The 17,035-nt window shown below is 38.3% G+C and overlaps 1 protein-coding gene across 6 annotated transcripts in view; it reads right to left on the reverse strand.

The window, feature by feature from the left end:
• The window catches only part of gramd1bb (GRAM domain containing 1Bb), a 112,563-nt gene that overhangs the window by 56,109 nt on the left and 39,419 nt on the right, over positions 1 to 17,035 (reverse strand). For 4 of the 6 annotated variants that reach the window (XM_085429747.1, XM_085429750.1, XM_085429748.1 and 1 more), the window contains exons 2-3: positions 12,026 to 13,182; positions 3,377 to 3,466 (exon numbers count right to left, since the gene is read on the reverse strand). In XM_085429747.1, coding sequence (XP_085285873.1) covers positions 3,377 to 3,466; positions 12,026 to 12,432 — 497 coding nt within the window. In that variant the 5' untranslated portion in view covers positions 12,433 to 13,182. Of the gene's footprint in view, positions 1 to 1,463; positions 1,607 to 3,376; positions 3,467 to 12,025; positions 13,183 to 17,035 lie in introns of those variants that run through there. The other 2 variants (XM_085429752.1, XM_085429751.1) reach the window with 1 other exon arrangement.

The raw sequence follows: 17,035 nt of genomic DNA on the forward strand, positions 1-17,035 counted from the left end.
CATCATATTATGTGGTTGTGACATCAAAAAAACACTTTCTTTTTCTTCTAAATAACTATAACTCCTCACTTTAGAACAACTCATGTAAAGAATCTATTGCATTCATTATATATTCATATAGTTTTACAAACTCACTAACTATAATTTACCTGAGACGCATGAGGTGAGGCGCATGTCCACAACTGCTTGTTAACAGAATGGTCTAATCAGCCAATCACTTGGAAGCAATTATATTTAGGGATGTAGGCACTGGTCAGATGACGTGCCAACGTTCAAACTGAGCATCAGGATGGGAAGAAACTTTGAGTGTGGCACGGTGATTGATGCCAAACAGAGTGGTCTCAGTATTTCAGAAACTGCGTCCCTACTGGGATTTCCCCGGAAAAACGATTGGTCGGACTACTTTGAACTATCAGGAAAGCAACAGTAGCTCAAATAACCACCCAAACAAGAAAGGAATTAGAAGCAGGAATCACCAGACACTGAGGAGCCTTCCTGTTCTACAGTAATAAAACCAGAATACAACCTGCTTGAAACCAAGTTGTCCCGTTAAGTTGACAAAGACTCATTCAGACTGATGGCAGCATGTTGGCAATCTGTCTGCATTTACAAATTAAGTACAATTATTTACAAACCTTCAACAATCAGAGGGTGACTGCAGTCAGTCCAAATCAGACTGCAACTGTTTGCAGAAAGGTTGATATCATTATGTAAGAATGAAAACACACAGTGTATATTAATTCAATATTTGAGCATTTATAATCTAGTTATAGATATCTGGAGGGGGTGAGCTTCCCCAGTGTATGATTAAATAAAGTCCATCTCTGTCTGCTTGCTGCATTGTAGTGCTTCATATGGTGGTGGAAATATAGCTGCGGATATATTACTTAAACCTTCTGAGAAGGGAGGGGCTTTAAAGCTAAGTGTCACATGACAGCCTGGCAATTTCACTGTAGTTACATAAACGTATTCTCTATTCTGCAAATTGATCCGGCATGTCTCACAATGCACAAATTTTCATTCACAACTCACAATCATGTGCTGCATCATCTTCACCGATGAGTCATATTACACTCACTTAGCAAAGTCACATTGTGATATTACATAACACTATCTGCAGTTAAAGTGGAGGAGTTGAGCAGAAGCGTCAGAGGCAACGAAACCAAAAACATGACAATGACAGGGAATGAGCAAACTTGTCTTCACGTCCTTCCCAAAAACCTCCACAGATGCCCTGATAATCTGGCTGAGGCAGCTAAACGTTCACATACTGTGTTAGCCTGCTGCCACTTCACCAGAAAATGCAGCTGCGCACATCATACACCGAGCAAAAACTGCAGCACACCAGGCAGACAGACAAACGCAGAGAGAGCAAAAAACACAAGCGTGACTGGCATGGAGATGACGACACGGGCGAAGTTTGCGAGAAGGCAGCCGCCGGGCAGAAATCCAGCTGTTTTTACCTGCAGAGGAGACATGACATTCCGTGCCCTCTAAAGCCGGCTACAGAACGCTGCTCTCCCTGCAGCTGCTGCAGACAAACCTCACTAGCTATCACCAGTGCAGCAAAGAAAAGAGCGGCAAAAAATCCCATAGGTTTCACAGGTGCTGTTCCTGATTTGAGTAAGAGGAGACACTGAGCGAGGAGAGTGCGCGGGAGGGAGAGCAGGACAGAGAGAAACAGTGGAGGTGTAGTGCACAGCTCTGGTAGACTGAGCTAAAAGCAAAGACAACTAAGTGGGTGGTTATTCAGAGGCTAGACGGAGGGGATTCTTGCAAATTTTCTCTTCAGGATGTCCTACTTTTGCATCATGCTTGACTGAATCTTAGCTCTGCACGTGAACAATATGAGCAGCAGTTTATTTGCTCTAAAGCAACAAACTATTTATTTTAACCAGATTCTACTCTGTTTTTGGCACACCACATAACATTATGAGCATGAAATTAGCCAGTTTAGAAGAATAATTATTGACACAGTCTTGTGTTTTTTTACCTGCAGGTTGTCATTATCTGGTGTGATTTTAAGCACCACCCTTGGATTGAAAGACTTATAAATTTGGTGTGCAGGTTTTCTTATGCAAAAATCTGTTTAATTTTTGCAGCGATCTAACAAAGTTCCTTATCCTCATCTTTTTAAAAATTATTATTTTAATATTTATAGCAGATGAACAGCTAAAGTTCCCATATGGAAAAGAAATAGTAAAAACTTACATGATTTACTCATGAAAGTAGCCACTTTCTCATTACTTTCATATATTGTTTTAGTAAGTATCCAAAACATACAAGTTTCATTATATAATTTTTCAAAGGATATTATATGTGTTTTCACTCTTGTATGCTTTTCATACAAGTTTCACACAAGACAGATACAAACTTTATAAGATTTATATCTATCTTTTCCATATGGGTTTGCTGTGCAGGGACAGAGACCACACTAGAGACTCTGCTTTTGTTTCCTTTACTCAGCCTGAAAACTACCACATGTATTATCAAGGCTTCTCTACAGCTTTACTATCTGATTGTAAAAATTGCCATAAAAACTGGATATCACATCACAGGCCGACACACGTATGACAAATAAAGACATGCACACGCCTAAGCACCAGATTCAGTTACTGATTTTACTTCTCAGTAGTGATGCTGTGACAACTGCACCAAAGAGTGACAAAGAGCTAATCTCTCAACTCAAGCTGAGCTCTGGGACGCAGAGCCTCTAATTGCTGTGGGAGAAGTTACATATCACCGCTTTCAGATGACTGCGGCGTAGGCACCAGTAAAAGAACCTTCTCTGTCAGTTTGTAGTTCTCATGAATGTCACATCAGAAGGAAAATCAGAGCGTGGCATTTATGGATGGTTCAAAAGCTTCATTTGAATCTATTTTCACAGAACAAGGCCCCTCGAAGAAAAAACTAATGTTTTTTTGAATGAGGCTTCAATTAGCATTTTTATGAAACTGATGAAATATCTAAATGTAAAGCCACAACCAATCTTTTTGCCTCACCGTCACTACTGGCAAAAAAAATAGACCTTGGACTGCCCTCTACTGGAGAATATATGCAATAACCAGAGACTGCATATGAAATGACCAAAAACACTGACTTCATTGTTCTTTCACTTTGAATGACTGTATCAGATAGACACACAAAACACAGTGTATGTGCCCTCACTGATGCTCACAGCATCATAATTCCTCTAATAATAAATTAAATTTTTACAGAGTGACCCTTGCAGTGTAGCACATAACTTCCTGGGTTTGACCTTCAAATCCCAGCTTCGACTTGGTTTGCTAACACATGTTAAAAGTCCTCTTGCTCTACCACATAAAAAGTGTCTCATGCAAAGGCAAATGTGTGCAGCAGTTACACACTTGCTCACCTCTCCTCTCGGATCAATGGAGTCAAGAAGCGATTGCTTTCGTCTTCATGGCTACTCTGCAGGCTGCTTTGCTGGCTGCTTTGCTGGCTGCTGCAAGAAAATGAGGGTGACAGTCAGTGTCACACAGTTCCAGCAAAAATGAAAAGATACAGACGTTGCATCTAAAATGTATTTATTTTTGGCCTATTTCTCCCTAAAAGAAAAAAGAAAAAAAAAAAGAAAAACACAACAAAAGCAAACATACATACAAATAAACTTTATGCGTGAACTTGTATAAAAATAAATTTCATCTATTAGTTTCAACTCTCACACTGTCAGCATGTAAAGTATGTGTCAGCTACAGTTTTTGCATGCACATATCCCATGGTAACACTAGAGGGCGATATATGACATGGGCTATGCAAAGAAAAAAAAAAGAGTTCTGCAGTTTTTTTTGGGGGGGGGGGGGGGGGGGTTACAGATGTTTAAATATATATATAGAGAGAGAAAATATTCATTCACAAAAATGGGGCTTGAACAGCTTAGGAGCCAGAGATCTTTTGAAGAGATTTAGGATTGTTTCTGCTACACCACAAATAATGCACAAGCTGCAGTTTATTTATCAGTTACGTCTTATATAGTATATGACTAATACACTAGTAATAGAGAGCGTTTTTTCCCGAGCATTTTAAAATTCTGCAGTTATTCTCATCCACGCTTTGACATTTAAGAATAAAGCCAGTCTGTTGGGAAAAAAGGTCTTCATTAATTCACACTCTTAAGTCTGCAGGATGCCTTGACCTATTTCCTAAAGCAGCTATGAGCTGTCCAAGCCTGGAGGAGATGCTGGAATGTATGAAAAATGCAGATTTTGGAAGCCTGAGATTATTTTGGGAAATTGTTGACGCACTTTGAAAATACTTGTCCGAGTTAATCAGTTATTTTAGTAATCTGTAATGTTCTTTTCGAACGTTTAAGTTTTTACTATTAATAATACACATGTATGCACGGCTACTAATATAAATGAAAAGTAGTTAATAATTGTTATCATGTAACAAAATGTAACAAAGAAAACCCCAGCGAAAACAATAAACAAGCTAAAATTAGCTTTATCGGATCATCTGCTGCTTTTCTGGTACAAAAACTTGACTCCTGACTACAGATGTCACTCAAAAGATACATTTTTGCAATTTCATATCATTTTGCCGGGTTCCTATCTTCCCTCCTGCTTCCTCCACTGCAAGCTGTTCACTCAAGGCTAAGACATACTGTATGCACTCTAATCAGATGTGTTTATTCTGGTGTATATATCTCTGTCCTTCAGAGCATGCTCATTCTAAATGACAAGAACAGAATGTAGACATGGAGTCAATCCAGACTGAATTATTCATTGCTCGTACACAATTAGTACAATACCCCGACACTATTCATTATACTTTCTTACTTTTTCCTTTTTAAACCAACATATTAAAAGGTACAACGAAATCAAGGACAACAAAGCTACATAATCCAAACTTCGATCACGTATGATCCATGTTTATAATTTATATTGTATCTCCTCATCTTTAAATATTAAGCAGTGACTGGTTTACAGTTCGCAGGATACATATTTTCTTTCTTTATTTAGTAAATAACAGTTTTAAAAAAAACGAAAGGGAAAATGAACTTTGCAAATATGCGGCTTGATGGTTAGTAGTTAATAACAGCCCATCAGTTTATAAACACTTTTTATAGCCACTACATTCTTTCAGTTCTTGTCTGGGGGGATTTTAACCTACACCTCCAGAATAAAGCTTCTAGTTCTGTGACTTCCTTCAGCTTTTATTTTTCCGATGCTAAGCTTGGGAACTCTGACAAAACCTTGGCTTGCACCTCTTACGTTGTCCAATTTTGAAACCCTCCTCTTTTTCAGCTTCTAGCACTGTTGCTCATTCAGGCCAAAAAGTTCACTTTAATTTCATCAGTGCCCAGGACTTAACTCCAAAGACTCCAGGCTTTTCTTTCCTTTTTTTTAAAAATTAATTTGCAAATATTTCACTTGGCAGTAAGCAGACAGGTCATATTTGTGTAGGTGTCACTGCACAGACCAGAATGTGCATTACTATTCCAGTCTAATGCAGTCAAACACTTAGAGAGGATTTGCCTTTCTATCAATCCTGCTTGACATGTACAAAGAGTGCTCTCTCAAAGTATATCTTTACCTTCCAGAAGTCAACTTGTCCTCCGGTGTTCTTGTTAACTATGATTTTAAGTCACTGTGAATTGTGGAACTGTCTACCTGACAAAACTTTGCCATCTTCTTCCCGCTGCTTAATGAGAAGCAATTATTTAAATTTCCAGACCTTGTTAAGTCACCGGCTCCCCTGTGCTCCAGATGGACACACAGTGCCTTCACACTGGAAGCAGCAGGGGAAATAAAGATGGACGATTCTCAACAATGAAACTTCTCTGTTCACAATCCAAGCATGTGACTATAGATGCTATGCAGTTATTTAGATGTTCCCCAAGTCAGAGGGTTTGTATAGCTTTGAAATGTGCATCACCCAGACTTCCCTATGAAGTCATAACCCTAATAAAGACTTTGCAAACATTATATTAGAGCTCAGACCACTTAGGCTGCTCAAAGTTTTACAAACTACGTGATGATTTTTTTCTTTTTCTACTCTAAAACCATGAAAAAAAATCTTCTCTTGCTTAAAACGTTAAATTTTATGTCTTTTGAAGACGATTTTAACCTCTATGCGTAAAACTACAGACATTACGACAAATGTTGACCATGGTTGACCAAACTAACCACTCTACACTTTAAAGTAGAAGAATTCACCTGCTTTTGACATGTAATCAGCACTGCTCTTTAACTCAGAAACTTCTATTGTTCACATAATGACACAAAAATACCAACATTGTTTCTACGACTGCAATGAAACTACCTGAAGAACAGCAGAGTTCTGGAAATCTCTTCAAACCTCAGTTTTTTTCTGTTGAGTAGCTGAAATATTTATGTTAGACCAAGTAGGGGTCAAACCAGGTAAAAATGTTCTACCACTTTCTGGAAATTGTTCTGCTCTTATCAAGCAGCAGCTTCCACTGTGTCTGTAAGCTCCCTCTGTTCTTTGAAACACTATCTTAGACACGCAGAGATACACATAGGTCCACATGCACACACAGTGTGCACACCGAATATGTCAGACCACAAGACGAGAAAAACATCAGAATGACAAGATTAAGATGAAACAGGATAACATGTCAATACTGCGACAAGGGATAAGTAAAAACACTCAGGCTGGACAAAGAATGAGGCTTTACTTAGAGAGGATTAAAATCAATAACACTTAAATGATTTCATGATTTCACATTCATCACTAAAGATTTAAACATTTAAAGCAGTTTGATGAGAGGAAAACTGATTGGCCTTCCATGTCAGTGATGAAAGAGCTAAAGTTGTATAACAAAGAATTAATTATTTAAAGAATTTTAAAACTGCAGTCAGAGTCAAATAAATCAATTGTATTCTACACCCGTTAATTCTTTAGAAATGTAAAAGGCATCATGGCAGAGCTGATTTACTACAGGAAGCGTAAAACGTCTTAATTTCATCCTAGTGAAATACTTCTGAGTGTTTCCATGAGGAGAAAACAGAGTTCTTTCACACTGCAACACATCTGACTATCTGTAAAGGATCTGCCAGAGTTGTATATTAACTGAGGAGTAGAAGCAGGTTTCACATCACAAAGCTTATGTACACATTTTGGGGGCACAACGTTTCTACTGCTGATTTTATGTGACATTTACACACTAAAAACAAGTACTGACAGGTAACATTTTCGACACCCTATATGTAAATGAAACATAAGAGTGCTTATGTAAAATTTCTCCTTACATCTCAAAAAATGTTTCTAAATACCTGCTATTATATATAATATAATGTGATATAATATTTCTAAAGCCTTTCAGAAGAGAAGACCAAGGTAACCAAGGTAACAGCACCAGATCCCTTTATAAATCTACAAAGATGTGGTTAAATATAAAAGCTCTGCTACGTTTGTATATTAACTGGGAAATTAAAGCAGGCTTCAAGTCACAAAACCAATGTAGGCATTTTAAAAAGCACAAGATTAATAGGTTTTACTTCGGCTGCTGCCTTTGTGCCGTGCCTATGTCACTCAAAAAACAACTACTAAGCTAAAAGCCTTTTAAAAAGAAAGAATGATGCGGTGTGTTATACCCTTCATATTTCATATCTAAATTAACTTCTGGTGGTAATTTATCTTAATTTTAGAACCTCCAGAATGCAATAGCATGAGGATAAACTATATCCAATTTAAATGAACTGAACAGCAAACAACTAACTACAGTATTCATGAATGACAGCTTATTTATTATTTTTTTAGGTTCCACAATCTAGAGTTACCATTTGTTTGTTTGTATGAAAAGACTCCAAAATAAGAGGAAAACCAATTGCATTGGAAATTGGAGGTCGCAGTGGTGGTTCAAGCTGCATGCCAACAAAAGCTGCCTAAAATAACACAATAACAATTTATTTCATTCATACGTTTTTCGTAGTGAGCCATCAGATATTGTAGTAGATATTTATATGAATGTTAACAGTATGGAGTCAAAGTCAGGGAATGTTACAGATTGATGATGAATTAAGGGAAAAAACAGAATGACCGACTCCGACAGTGAAGGTTCCAGGAACTTACAGTTTTAGGGACATTTTACTGGCATGATTTGGAGCCACTTTACAGGAAAGGGTCACTGCAAATTAATACAAAGCACTCATGAGTCATGAGTGAAAAAATTTGTATGCTCATGGGAATGTTTTCTCCGGGAAGAAAGATCCCCCACTTGTAAGGCATGAGGGTTTACTGATGAGAAAGAAAAATTATGTAAAAGATATTCTGTGGCATTTGTAATTTCTCTCAGATGCCTCTATCATGTGATGAATAAGGTAGGTAGAGTCGAAAAGCTACTGATATAAGAACCAGTTCATTTACCAACTAGTAGTAGTGAGTGAGTATTTGCAGACAAACATGAAAAACTACAGGCAACCACGGGAATCTGCTAGCAACCAAAGCAACTAAACTCACTGGGAGGTTTTTGGTGCATCCACTTCTTTGCAACCCTTTTCACCCAGCAACGGCCAGAAACTACTGGGAACTGCTGTCAACCATCCGTGATATACACATTTGTATCTAACAACCATGTGGTTGATTCACATCCAACATGGCGGACAGCTGTAGAGCAATGCGCATGTGACGTCATGCGAGACCACTCAGTAGAAGAATGTGGGAAAACAGCTTTCAGTCATAACAAAGGTTTCGATACAGCGAATGTTATATTAAATATCAACTCTGCGAGAGAACACTGTGAAACAGAACAAACTGTCTCGGACGTTTACGCACTTCTTGCTCTGCTTCAGCAATAATTAAGTAACGACAAACATTAACATCTGAATTATTTATGTCACTCTCACACAGTTTTAAACCATGGTATTTTTTTTTTCTTTTACATAATAGATTCAGTTGTACCAGGCAGCACACTGAGAAGCCATGTCAGCTTTATGCCACAGTACATTATTAAGCTGAGGAACACTTCTTACGAAAGTTCACATTACACCTTCAGGAAGAAGTAGAGATTTTCTCAAGAACTGCTCGATAATGACCGTATTTCACACTCAAGGATGCTGCGGCAGTTATGCACCTCTGGAGAGTGCCTTCAATTCAGAGAAAGATAGCACATTTATGGAGGGAAGAATGAATCTATTCCTGTCTGCTGTTAGCAGTGATAAGTGGCCCCCGAAAAAAACAAGAAAGACAGAAAAAAAACAACGAGAAGAGAAATTATCAGAGCTTTTCCTTCTAGCTTGTCATGGTTTGGGAGGAGAAAATATTATTTTTCAACTAGACTAACCAAAATGCATTTGTATTCCTAGGCCAACCAGACAGGTTACAGTTTAGATTCAGGTCAGACTTATATGAGCAGTGAAGACAATAAAGATGTCTAACTGATAACTAAAGGTAAATGCCACCAGTTCTGTGTCTCATTAAAACACAGTCACAATCTCGCCTTCTTTTTTTCTGAGTTATAGCTGTGAATACCAGTGAAAAAAAGTAAAACATTAACATGCCAAAGTAAATATGTCTGTGAAGCTTCTCAGTCATCCAGGTCATCGTACTCTAAGGAGCTTGGAAAGAAAAGCATCTAGACTTCTTTAAGTTTCCTTGAAGATGTTTCACCTCTCATCCGAAAGCTTCAGAGCGACAGGTGGAGCCCTATCACTAACCCCCTATTGATAATGATACTCTACCTAATTACACGAGCCAAGGTGTGAAAACGGGTGTAGGTCACAATCAGCCGCGGTTTCGGGTGAACCCATTGTGAGAGGTTAATCTTTGACCTTTTGGTTATTAAATGTCACCACATTACCAAATTATTCTATTGCATATAGTTCTGTGGAATTTGAGAAGGAGATGAGACGTAACAAAGTACAAATACTGTTACTGTACTTTGCTAGAATTTTCAGGTATCTGTACTTTACTTGAGTATTTATTTTTCTTACTTTAACTCTTAACTTTCGCTCTCTACATTTTAATACAAATATCTGTATTTTCTACTCTTTAAATTTTCAAAACAGCGGTGTTACTTTAGGTTTAACACATTTTGGGGATATTTTTATTTAACAATAACACCTGAATGACTACAAGAGATCTTATTTGTGTATCCACTGCTCAACAAATATCAGCAAAAGCAAATTGCTTGTGTGCAGTTTGTCACACAGTGTGTCTGCAAGCTGTGTTTCTCAGGAAGAGCAATGATGGCACTCACAGATGGAAGGGGAAACTACAGAGGTATATATCTAAAAAGTAAGAACTGCTCAGTGGGATTTGATAAATTGGAAATTTAAAGCTGCATTAAAGGTGCATTTTTTGCTTTTATTTGATAGTGGAAGAATGAAGGCAGACAGGAAAGTGAAGAGAGGGAGAAGGGGAAGTTATGATCCAAAGGGCCGTGGGTCAGACTCAAACCCAGCCTGCTGCACTCCAGCCATGTGGCATATGGTCACCTGCTCACCCACAGAGCAAATCTGGCACAATGTCCTAATTTTTTAAAATCAGGTATTGGATCTGTATATGATGTGAAGCTATGTTTTTTCATATTGTGAAATGTCCTGGAAAACAGACTCCGTTATTATTAAAATACTGCTGTTTCGTGCAGGATAAACAGGTTAGTTTGTGATGGATTTTAAAGTAAAGAACAATGTTGGGTGGTGTTCAGCAGCTGAAGTTGATCTATAACACTGAACAACACTTTATAAGGAATTCCATGAAGTCATTACTGTTCCCACTTCAGGAACACTAAGGCATTTAACGCTTACCATAAATCATAAATGTTAAGGTTTCCTGTTTAACTATTAGCAATTATCTTATAGCCACATTAGCCATCTGTTATTATTAAGCTAGTGCCTATGGAGAACAATAAAGCAGTAACATTAATGTGGAAGCAAATATTATCAGCCCTGCTTGTCTGTAACATTAACAGATAACGTTAAATTAATTGGATAAAACAATTGTTTGTGTCTAAAAAATGGATATTAAAAAGGAAAAGTCTACCAGCCACACACTACACAGGAACAGTGACAGAGAGTGGCAGCAACAAAAATATGGCACAATGTTACCTGAAGCATAGCACCATCTCAGACAAGATTAAAATTAATTGGCTTTATTTTTTCGTCAATACCTAAGAGAAACACATACTTAGTTACATTGTTTATAATATTACTATAGTACTAGTAGTAGTAGTATAATAGTAGTATTATCATTTGTTTTTAAAGAGTATCAGAATTTTGTCATTATTTCCTCTGTGACACCAAAGTGTATTTTCTAGATATCAGTAACGAGTTAACTAGTCTCTTTTGCTAAGTCATTTGTTTATCTTTGCAAAATTAGATTATCTGCTACAAATAACATTCAGAGGCCTGACTGAACAATTGAGTGCATTTGCAACATTATTTGTATTTGCAACTTAGAATACTATGACTTTTCCTCATGCTGCACGCTTGATTATTTTATCTGAGATACCAGACTTTGCACGCACATACTTTCAAAGGAGGAAACCTTTTGATTATCTAAACCTTTTGATCTGTCTTCAATAGTGTAATCAGATCAACCTTTTAAGCTATGAGTAAATGACTGAAAACATTTACTGTGTATGCCTCTTGCATGCAAGAAGATGTAACTTGTTAATGTGGGTAACCTGTGGACAGGGGTCAACACTCTGGTGACTCCATTAATGTGGTGCAACAATCTGTGCAATTTATTTTGTATTTTTTAATGGCTATTATGGCCCTTGATGTTCTTTTTTAGTTTAGTCTTTCTGCATACAGCCCTATTGTGACTGTTTGCCTGTGAAAAACACTTAACAAATAAACTATCTGACTTATTTATTAACTTATTAACTAACAAAATATGGACGAAAGACAAGCACAATCAGTACATAAGACTCAGCTAAACAGAGACCTAAAGGTTCAGTCATTGAAAAATACCATGCCAACAACTGAACTCTCAAGTAGGAGATACATCATTAGTGCAGATAGCAGGAATTATGAAGCATCATGGAGGTATTAGGGAAGAAGAGGGGTTTAGGTGAATAGAAAGGGCCCATACAAACCTGCTCTCACTGCCTTGCTCCTTCTTTTCTCTGACCTTCAGCCACTTCCTCAACAGGAAACGCTTACGGCGAGGAGATGCACTTGGTGTGGAGCACCTCGACCAGGAAGGAGCATCTTCGTCGCTTGATGGTGTGATTTCGATGGAAGGCAACTGAAGGTACTCCTTGGAGCTGGAACGGGATCTGGCTGTAAGGTGGCAGTTGGTCGGCCGCCCTCTTTCGATCTCCCTTTCACTGGGCACATTCTTCATGCGGCGCATTTTGAAGCGTTTGCGACGGAGGGTTGGTGTTGACGAGCTGGATCGCACAGAGCCATCTGACACAGCATTGTTTCCTCCATCGGAGTATGCTGGAGCATCTTTTGGCACACTCACCTGGAGTGAAGGAGGTCTAAGAGTGTCAGTCATGATTTTTGCCTAGCTCTCTAAATACTCCCCTAAAGCACTTCTTTTAAGATAGACAACTTAAGATTATTACAGGTCTTGCAATTCTGTGCCTTGAAGAATTGCAGAAAAGCTCAGGGCTGAACAAGTGAGGCACAGTTGAGATCCTTGAAAATCTTTGGTAGACCTCCCATAGCCCCTTCAGGTCTTGTTTATGTTAAAGCCCTTTCTGCATGCTAGCCTACGGATTATAAGACTGGCATATAGATCCTGGTAGTAGATATCTAAGGCTTAACCAAGTCCTTTTGCTGCTCCTCAGCTGTTGGTGTTTGTGTAGCTCAGTGGCCAGCTGACTGATTTAGAAGAGCAGTCTTGTGGCGGTGAACTCAGGCTGGAGAGAAGAGGGCTAGATTAGATAACAAAGGGGGCTTCTGTTCTGAGGCTAGCAGATGAAACATGTATAAGGTCTGTCAGGGAGTGTAACACAACTCCTTTGCTGGTTCTCCCTAGGGACTGGGAGGCCAAGTTACACACACACACACCCAACTACACATTTACTATGCCACTGTCCGAGAGCTGTTATTTTAGCTACCGCTAATGCTAAAGGGAAGGCAACCACTGTCAGCTCTTGATTGCCGATTCCGATGTATGAGGTTGGGAGGCTGTTTGCCGTCACTTTGTGCTCATTTTGGCGATGCTGCAGGAAGACACTGTTGCTTCAGGCTGAAGTCCGTCTTGTGCCCCAGTGTGCCGTGCTCTCCACACAGTTAATGCCTACAGGTTAAAGGGAAGTGATAGGACTGCAAGGTAAAGGCAAGGCTGAGGATGATAATGGCCAAGTTAAGCAGTCACACACGCACACACAACCACACAGGCAGATAATCAAAAGAGGCAGGGCTTAATGGACAAGAACCCACACAGACAAAGGAAGACACCATGGACACCAATCACAGGAGACAGGCAGCACACTGTTCTACTCAACATACGCTACCTACCCACCACCATGCACCAGCTTAAGTCTGTCAAACCACAAGGCCTTTGTTAAATGTATACAAGACTATAAACCTTCTGCCAATGTCCACAAAAAAAAGGAAAGGAAAAAAAAAGTCGCATGTAATGGATGGCCTCTGTGGATCACTATCATTGTAAACAGAGGATATTTGAGTGGTTGCAAACTGTTTTATGTGGTATGTACTCAACAGAGAAGCTTTCTTTACAATTCTGAAGATGGCAATTCTTTCAGCAGGTGATTTTGAAACTGCAACGTTACTGACAGGTCCTTGATGTCTTGTTTTTTTTGAATGAGAGCAAAACCACACGTGTCACTATTGTATGTCTAACTGTGAAGCAAAAAAAAAAAAAAAAAAAACACGACAAAAAGTGAAATGGGGGCATGTTAGAAATCAACACAGAGCAAGTTGCCAGTACTGTGTGAGAAAATGAGATACAAGTATCAACACATGCTCATGCCCAAATCACCAAAATATTAAGAAATGCTCAGAATCTTTTGCTGTCACATTTAAGTATATTTGTTTAAATGGGAAGGACAATGCTAGCTTACTAGCAGTGTTGGGTAAGTTACTTTAAAAAAGTAATTAATTACTAATTAGTTAGTCAATATTGTATTTAAAATTACTGTGTCAGAAAAGTAACTTAATTACTAAATAAGTAATTTAACTAAATACTTCTTAAAATCCCTATAAACCTTGAGTGGGCAAACAATAGAAATTAAACTCTTTAAATAATAAATACATTTTTTAAAGACGGAGACTCTACAGTAAGCAGCGGTAGCATCTCTTCCACAATGTAGCCTGCAATCATTTTTTAAGCTCACCTTCAGACGCTTTCTGTGCTGCTGAAGTAAAATCAGGTTTTGTCTGCTTAGCAGGAGTTGCCGCGGTGTTATCCATGGATGATGAACAAGGATCACTCAGAAGTGTTTGTCTATGCTCTCGTGTCAGGCGCTTCAGTAAATTACTCGTGCTATTAACAGCAGCCGATAGTTTTTTCTCCCCAGGATATAGCTTACATATTACTGTAATGTTCTTGTCTGCTTGTTTCAGAAAAGTGAAGAGATGGGAATATGTCCATTTCATAAAACAGCCACTCGCTTCAGCCGAGTCCGACATCTTCCGCTTTAGAATACAACTATGCAGCAAACTGGCGCGAAATGACGTGCACCTGCACTACAACGATGATATTCAGCGAGTTTAATTATTTTACAATGTAACACAAGTACATTGTAAATAACTGTAATTAAAATACCTAAAAATGAACAGTAATTAGTTACTCTACTTTTTCAGTGGAAAAGTAATTTAATTACAGTAACGTGTTACTTAGTAACGCATTACACCCAACACTGCTTACTAGCTTACTTTATAGAATTTTACTTATTTTACTAATTTTATTCAGAGTGGAAGATAAAAAAACAAAAACAAACAAACATATGAAATACATGAACTGAAAAACCATACTAGTTTAAGAAAATATTAGCTCAGACTAAATTTGATGGCAGCAACACATCTCGAAAAAGTTGGGACAAGGCTATTTTTACCAGTCGATAAGCATCCCCTCCTCTTTTAACAGTTTGTAACTGAGGAGACCAGTTTCTGGACTTTTGGTGGAGGAATGCTGTCCTTTCCTTTTGTTCTATTTCGAATAAAATAATGGTTTATGAAATTTGCAACTCACTGCGCTTTCTTTACTTTTTGCGCATGGTCCCAACTTTTGCCGAATTTTATTCGTAGACTTTCTAACATTAGAAGGCAAACTTTTCTTGGGTATCACAGTGATAAGCCTGCTGGAGATTGGAAAGGTTTCCCATTCTGTGATGTGACAATGCGACAGAAGGTGTGACAATGGCATAAACAAAAAATGCTCAGTTACAATCTCAAGGCTCAAGGTTTAATTAGGCTTAAGCAGAAACAAGTGCTTTAAAATGTGATGCCATGGCATCCTTACCATGTGCTGTATTTGATGAGTTGTGAGCGAGACTGCTACTGACAAGATAGCAGAGTGAATAGTGAATAGTGAAAATAACCATCTGTGCTTTCTCATAGCCCACACCATTAAAAATACTAGCATGGTTGTTGTGCACATATGGCTTTCTCAGTTGGGATCTATGAGGTGAGAAACAAACAGAGACTGGTAGTTTATATGCCTGCTATGGTAAAGACAGTGCACATCATGTTTGCAGAAAGAGACTGAATAACATTACTACTGCTGTTTCTAATATTCCTACGAGAACTAATCATGTAATAATTAAACAGTTAAAGCCAGTCAATAATAAAGCACTTTAAAAATGTATAAACTTCATAAGGTGTCAAGATTAAATATCGAAGACAGGATCATCCAGAGTCAACGATCTCATTGACTAGAAGCCCTGTTTTCTGTAGAAGCTCTTACAGATTTAGAAGTATAAGAGAGGAATATAACCATGCAATAAGTTTGCCCAGAGAAAGTGAGAACATGAAAATCCCACTCTTAAGTCAGAAAAGGCCTGATCTTAAAGATGATCCAGGAGTCATAATAGAAGTGGGATTTGCCGGCTGCACTCCAGCATTACAAAACATACTGTAAAGTCAAGAGAAAAAAAATCCTCCAAGGTTTCTTGCAGCGTGTTAAAGCGGCAGCCAAACGGATAAAATTAATTCATACCTTGTATCCTAAAATTGAACCTTTAACAGCAGATCTCCAGGGTATCGTAAGTAGGACAAAGTTGGCTTTTATCCATGCGTGTTTTTAAGAAATCAACTGCGCTATGATAGTATGACTACACATAACACTTCAACTGTGTGGTTAGAACCTCATTGGCAATGCAGAAAATAGGCCAGGTCTAATAATGGGTTGGTTTTTTTAACAGGATGCAAATATAAGCTTGTTCACAACTACATTCAGCGGTATTTAAAAAAAAAAAAAAAAAAAAAAAAAAACAGGATGTAAACCACTCACACCTTTTTTTTTAGCTGCCTACACTTCCAACCCTCTGCATCAACTGGCTCATCTGCATGACTAAATCAAAAGAAAATAAAGGAACCACTGATGCCAACAAGCACCACCACTGAAGATTCACCATCATTGGTAACCATCAAAACATTGCTGAAGACATGGTACACTACAGAACCAACGATATGGAGCTGAAAGAAGCATGGGAGGATTTAGGGCTGTGCGATATGACCAAAATCTCATCTATCGTCCCGATAACGATATAAATCACAAAAATGTAACATTTTCTGTAAATTCTGTGAATCTTGGGCAGCTCGACTTGCGGGAAGTGTTTCCAGGTGGGAGTCGTGGACCTGGAGTCGAGTGTTTTAACCGATGCATGAATCTATACATTTTTAGACATAAGTTGTAACGGCCGCCGTTTCTTTGTGAGTATTTATTACACGGCGTGCTGCGGGGAAAAGCCTATTCTAACGTTTGAGTCTAAGGTTTATTTTTTAGCACCTTTTTTGCTTCTCATCCGTAAATACCCTGCATCTTTCACGTGATTGTTTATTTTGAAAAGTCTCAACAGGATCTTGAGCTTTAATTGTGAAAGGTTTATGTGAAAGATAAACAAGCGGACATGCGATGGTTTTACCGTCGTTGTTGCTAACCACAACGCATAAAAACAGGCGCTTGT

Source organism: Copadichromis virginalis, linkage group LG14 (assembly GCF_057382275.1).
Source record: "Copadichromis virginalis isolate Kocher_CV1m ecotype Utaka linkage group LG14, C_Virginalis_male_GT1.1, whole genome shotgun sequence".
Taxonomy (NCBI): Eukaryota; Metazoa; Chordata; class Actinopteri; order Cichliformes; family Cichlidae; genus Copadichromis; species Copadichromis virginalis.